At 46.9% G+C, this 6,152-nt stretch overlaps 1 protein-coding gene across 3 annotated transcripts; it reads left to right on the top strand.

Moving 5' to 3' along the window:
* The first annotated feature begins 841 nt into the window (after positions 1 to 841).
* Positions 842 to 5,580, top strand: PENK (proenkephalin). Of its 3 annotated transcripts, none has more exons than XM_053979557.1 (3): positions 842 to 1,062; positions 1,559 to 1,700; positions 4,598 to 5,580. In XM_053979557.1, exons 2-3 carry the CDS (start codon positions 1,563 to 1,565, stop codon positions 5,261 to 5,263), a joined length of 804 nt encoding a protein of 267 aa, XP_053835532.1. In that variant the 5' UTR covers positions 842 to 1,062; positions 1,559 to 1,562; the 3' UTR covers positions 5,264 to 5,580. The 3 variants fall into 3 exon arrangements, with proteins under 3 accessions (XP_053835532.1, XP_053835543.1, XP_053835552.1); XM_053979568.1 differs by having other exon boundaries at positions 842 to 1,349; XM_053979577.1 differs by lacking the exon at positions 842 to 1,062 and adding an exon at positions 1,416 to 1,434.
* The last annotated feature ends 572 nt before the right edge of the window (positions 5,581 to 6,152 follow it).

The raw sequence follows: 6,152 nt of genomic DNA, 5'->3' as shown, positions 1-6,152 counted from the left end.
CAGGGTTCAGTGTCATTGCTTTATGCCTGCTCCCCAAGATGTCAGTCGGGGCACAACAGTAAGCAGCCGTAGCTGCTGTATTTGAGAACCTTGTAGAAGTGCTTGGAGGTTTGCTTCTCTCTGGTTCATTCCTATTTGTTTTTTCCTGGACACCAAAATTGTGACAACAATGCAAATCTACCCATACTTGTGAATTCCAGTCGTTTCAAATTAAAACCCTTGTCTTCTTCCTTGGTCTAATAAAATCTGCTTCCCCCAAACTGTTTTACACCTGAGGCTCAGGGAGAGAGGCAGAAGACATTCAGCAAGAACTCTCAGCACCAGCAGCTTGGGGGTTTGGTGGAGTAGCAGAGAGGGAGGAAACAAAGAAGGAAAAAAGAATTCAAAACAAACAAACAAACAAAACCCAACCAAAAAAAAAAAAATCACAGAAAAACTCCATACCAAAAATTCCCAAACCCAGTCCCACTCTCCGCGTTTTGCGAGGCTCTTTCGGGAAGCTGCGTCCGCTACCTCGGGGAGTGGGGTTACCTCCGAGGGGCTGCCGCCCCGTCCCTCACGCCCACCCCCGCATGACTCACGCTCTGTCTCATTCCCCACCCGCCCCCGGTGAAAACTTCCCCCGGTAACTTTCCTGGGGCCGGTTCCCCGCTCCCCCCTCCCCGATGGCAGGGGCACACACCCCCTCATCCCAAGCCCCGCTGGAGTCACGGACGGCGGGGCGGTGGTGCCGGGGGGATGTCGTAGTCGCCGCGTCAGCGGGAGCCCGACGGCGATTGGGGGAGGCCGCCTTCTCCCCGCGGTCACGAATTATAAAGTGCCGCCGCCGCCGCCCGCACACGCTCCGCAGCGGCGCGCCCGGCCCCGGCAGCGGGCTCGGCTCGGCGCCCCCCGAGCCGCCCTCGCTGGAGCTGCCAGCAGGCCCGGCTGTGCCTGCCTCCCCCGGGGCTCCTCCGGAGGCTGCTCGGTCTCGCTATAAATAATAGTGGCTCCGACGCCGAGGCTTCAGCAAGGCGCAGCTTCTTTTTCGGCAACTCCCGAGAGCCCCGAGGCAGCGTGTGTGTGAGTGAGGGAGCTGCTCTGCCCGCGGTCGGGACCGAGGGAGGGCCAGGGCGGCTCTACCGGGGCTGCTGCCCGGCGTCGGGGAGGCTGCTCGGGGCGTTCCGGTGGGAAACCTTCCCGGGAGGGGCCGGGATCCCGCCCGTGCCGCTCCGCGGTGCGTCTCTTCTCCCCCTGTGGTGCCGGCTTTTGCAGGCAGGGAGGTATAAAGTGTTCGGGGACGAGCACTTTCACCAAACGGGATCCTCTGGGCGCTTCATCCTCCGGGTCCGCTCCCGTTCCGAACGCAGGTCAGTTGCCTTGCAGCTGCCAAGCGTCTGCTTAGTTAAAGCTCCCGCTTACCTGGCAAGCGCGATCACCCCGGCTCTAAAAAGCGTGAGTTTAGCGGAGTTGGTTTGAACCCTTTCATGCCGCCTTTTCCTGCTCCGAGGCTGGGGGAGGCCGTGCCGGGGGTGGGAGCGGGAGGAGGCGGCTGCCGGCTGACCTCTCCTTCTTGCAGCCCCATGGCGTTGCTCCTGAGACTCGGCTGCTTGCTGCTGGCCCTCAGCGCCTGCCTGCTCCCGAGGGCGCGGGCCGACTGCGGCCGCGACTGCGCCGCCTGCGCCTACCACCTGGGACCCCGCGCCGGCATCCACCCCCTGGTAAGCGGCACCGGGGCCGGGAACGCCTCAGCGCCCCCGAATCCCCGCGGCCGGGCCGCTTCCCCGCTAACTTTGAAGGGAGGAAAGGGGAAGCGGGGGAAAATAGCGAAATAAGAAAAATAAAAAGTGGGGGAAGTGACCGGGGTCGCTTGGAAGACCCTTTTTCTGAAGAGGGGAGAGAGGGAGAAGCGGGTTTGGGGGCGCTGGGCAGAGGGCGAGGAGCGAGCGGAGAGCGCTGATACAAACCCAGAGCGTCCAGAGGAGCCCCCCCAGCCCGTCCGTCCCTGCCGCTGCCCGACGGCGAGCGGCGGCCTTCAGGGACGGGGATGGGGACAAACGACACCGCCGAGCAGCCCCGCGGGGAGCCAGGAAAAGGGCGAATGAAAACGTAAGGACGGGAAATCCGACCGGAGAGGGCATCTCTGCAAGGGAAGGAGGGGTCGCTGCCGGGCTTTCCAGCACCGACAGGACGTGGGGGAAGCAGAGCAGAACGGGAGGGAGGGTCCCGACCCTTGTCCGCTGGCTCCATGGTAAGATGAGCTCTCTCCGGGCGGGATGGCTGTCGAGCTGAAAGATCTGCCTGAAATCTCATCCAGCTCTTTCCAACTATAAAAAAAAGTGGGTTTAAAGCCTATTTGAGTAGCAGTTCGCTGTTTCTCCTCTTTGCACGGTGCTGCACAGCGTTAGGAATATGCCTGTGGAAAACGTTGGCTTTTAAAACAAATCATGCTAAGTCCGGAATGAGAAGGACTGGGAGGTGGGGGTTATCTGTAATTTTTAAGACGTTGAAATAAATTAAAAGAACAGTCACAGAGGCAATTCGACTTGAAATTTAAAGATCAGGGGTCAGTGAAAGTCTGAGGTCCCTCAGCCCTTTCTGAAGAAGTTGGGAACTCTGGCTGCCAAGTACTTTGCCAGTGGCATCAGTTGTTCCCAACCTCAAATACACATAGTGAGGCATCATACTCTTGGCAGATCTAAATGATCTTAAACGTTTGTTCCTATCATGTCACTGGTTAGTTGGGATCATGCAAAAGGAAGGACTTGTCTCTCTAGCCTTGCACAGAATTAGGAACCACTGAGTACTTCTACTTACTCCAAAAGCTCAAGAGCTCTTAGCCATAACAGGCTCAGAAGGGCAATATTATTTGGACAGGTGGCCAAACAGTTCCCTCTATTTTTATTTTTTTTTCCCTCCTCTGCTTACATTAGTTTTAAATCAAACTTTAGCTTTAGTGTTAGCTAAGGTTGAAAAGGGAGTAGTTTGCCCTTATGGAGGGAGGGCTTTTCAGAGTATATGTTCTGCATGTCTATTTTGCCAGTCTCTCTTACACACTTCAGTAATCATTAAAGAAAGAATCAAAGTCCTATTCTGTAAGAATGTTTATTAGCTAAATAGGTAAAGAAGCAATGTAGCATACCTTGTGTTTGTCAAACATGTATGAACAATTCCTGGAAACTATTGTTTCTAGGTATGAGTATCTTGTAACATAATAACTGAATTTACTACATTGTATTTGTAAGATATGAGACATTTCACACTCTACCTGGTCACTCAAACTTATGGAGTATGTTCATCTGACAATAGGATGTTATTAAAACTAACTGAGAAAGGGAGAGACCTATTCTTGCTTTGATTTAGAGCAATTCCAAAGTCAGACTGAAGTTGAAATCTTACTCTCTTTACAGCATGACTATAATATATAGTAATAAACATGTAGTGCCAGTTAAATTATTGTGTTATAAAATATATAAATCCCTTTAATTTTCTTGTGATCATACCAAAAAAATCATATTTAAATTTGTCAGAGTAAAGTGAGGCTGAAGAGACAGATTGTGCAGTGGACAATAAGCTATCAGAGTGAGCTGTGCTGGAGTTTAATTTCACATTTTAAAGTATGTTAGGATCCTTAGAACACATCATCTGTAGTCAGAATGAGTGTTTCTCTTATTGAAAATATTGATGATTTTTCTCTACCTATTGCGGTTTGAAAACCACAGGCAAGAAGAAAAAACACTTATTTTACAACTGAAGGGTATGGCTGCTCAAGAATTCCCCTGACACAAGAGAGATAATAGCAGCTAATATCCATGATATTATCATCACAAGACAGGTTACGAGACATGCATAAGGTACTGAAAGCTTTTTCATGTTGTAGCCTGAAAATTTTTCAATACAGTCAGAAACAACGCAGCTTAGGATTTTTTCCCTCTCTTTGATGGTCACTGCTTTCCAGCTAGCAAAAATGGAATTTTGATTCTGCCCTAAGAGAGTCTGTATTTCTGTATTTCTATTGGTACATGTTGGAATGATCTGTGCCATGAAGAGAAACAATGGCAACACACAGTCTTTAAAGCTATGCAGGGTATTGAAGATACTGAACAGTGCAGTACAGCTGGCTTCTTTGCAATGACCATGCTGTGCGGCTTTTCTAAAATTTCTGAATGATACTTTTAATTATGAAGATTGAATACACTTCTACACTTGCATTACAAAGCAAACCACAACTGGTTTTTAGCTTCCCAGTAGTAAATTTAAAAAATAAATCATAACTCACACAAGTGTAAGGGAGATACAGGAACTGTACTTGTGGCTTCCTTTGAAACAGAAGCATAGTGGCAACCTTGTCAAAGAGGACCCGCAATTCCTGTTATCTGGTAGTCTGTCTCTTAGAGTGGAGACTACCTTGTCCTTCAGAGATATGAAGAACTTCAAAACTGACAGGTACCAAATCAGCTGTTCCCAAAGAGTGTTTCTTCCAAGCCACTCATAGAGAGAGGCTCACTCATGCTCTTTTAAAGTAATTTAAGATTACTTTAAGTAAATCTAAGAGACGGTCTTAGCAAGGTGATAGTTACTATCAAATAATTCTCAGTAAACCACCTCCATTTTTCAGGCATGTACACTAGAATGTGAAGGAAAACTGCCTTCTGCCAAAGCCTGGGAGACCTGCAAGGAGCTCTTGCAACTGGCAAAGCTGGATCTTTCTGAGGATGGCAACATTGCTCCAGGAGAGAAGAAAGAGCTGGATGAGAACCATTTGCTTGCGAAGAAGTATGGAGGCTTCATGAAAAGATATGGGGGTTTCATGAAGAAAATGGATGAGCTCTATAGGGCAGAACCAGAGGATGAAGCTAATGGAGGAGAAATCCTGGCTAAGAGGTATGGAGGGTTTATGAAGAAAGACTCAGATGACGATGCCCTTGCCAACTCCTCTGACCTGCTGAAGGAGCTTCTAGGAACAGGAGATAACCCTGAAGCGGCGCACTATCGAGAGCTAAATGAAAATGACGGCGATGTCAGCAAAAGATATGGAGGCTTCATGAGAAGCATAAAGCGCAGCCCTGAATTGGAAGATGAGGCCAAAGAGCTGCAAAAGAGATACGGTGGCTTCATGAGAAGAGTGGGCAGGCCAGAGTGGTGGCTGGATTACCAGAAACGATATGGTGGGTTCCTTAAGCGCTTTGCCGATTCCATTCTCCCTTCAGAAGAAGATGGGGAAACTTATTCCAAAGAAGTCCCAGAGATGGAAAAGAGATATGGTGGTTTTATGAGATTTTAATACCTTTCCCCTTATCCCTTTTGTCCTAAATGAGAAAGACTGCCTTATTTGTCATAACTTATTGTAACGTGTTGCTTGTACTGTACAGTTTTTTACTGTCCTTGGTTAATGATACAAACTGCGATTTGTTGTTTCGAGATCTGTGTTCTTCCAAGTCAAATAACTAATTTCTGGTTTAGTCAAGTTTCAGTCTGTATTGTAATTTCCATGCTAGAACTATTTTGATTACTGTATTCGTTTTCTTTAAAGAGGAACTACATCTACAGTAGAGTTGCTTAACTGTACATACAATAAATTCTTCATCCTAACTGCAAAAATTCTGAAGTGGTTTTTTTTCTCTGTTGTTTAATCAAATATCATCTCAATTTTTCTTTAAGCCATCAGAGCAATGCCAACTTTTTTTCCGTAATTACAGAATTTGTAGTGCACACAGAACAGTTGAAACATACTTTTGTCTTTACTTTTCTGTTTCTTAGAACACTAAAATAATAAATCATTTTAATCAGTTAACAGAGTAAATATTTAAAGCCTAAATTTATAATTCACAGTGTTCAACAATTGATATTAAAAAAAGAAAAAAATCACAAGTGTGTTTGACTTTAAACACTAAAATAATTTCTCCAGTGTACAATACAGTTATATGTTTGATTAGTTACATCTTTGATATACATCCAATATAGGATTGTATACTTGGCCTTAAAATAATAAACACTAATTTAAAAAGTGGTAAGGTGTTTGTGCAAAATAAACATGATCCAAAACTGCATAAAAATACCTGATTTTTCAGGGCACCTGACAAATGTTTCTCCATGGAATCATTTTGTGTTTGATACCAGAGCCACTATAAATCACTTTGGCACAACTGAAATATAGGAAAGTGCTGGTCCGA

The sequence above is a fragment of the Vidua macroura genome, chromosome 1 (genome assembly GCF_024509145.1).
Source record: "Vidua macroura isolate BioBank_ID:100142 chromosome 1, ASM2450914v1, whole genome shotgun sequence".
Classification (NCBI taxonomy): Eukaryota; Metazoa; Chordata; class Aves; order Passeriformes; family Viduidae; genus Vidua; species Vidua macroura.
The sequence above is the reverse complement of the archived record's forward strand: the minus strand, read 5'-3'. Positions and strand labels throughout refer to the sequence as shown.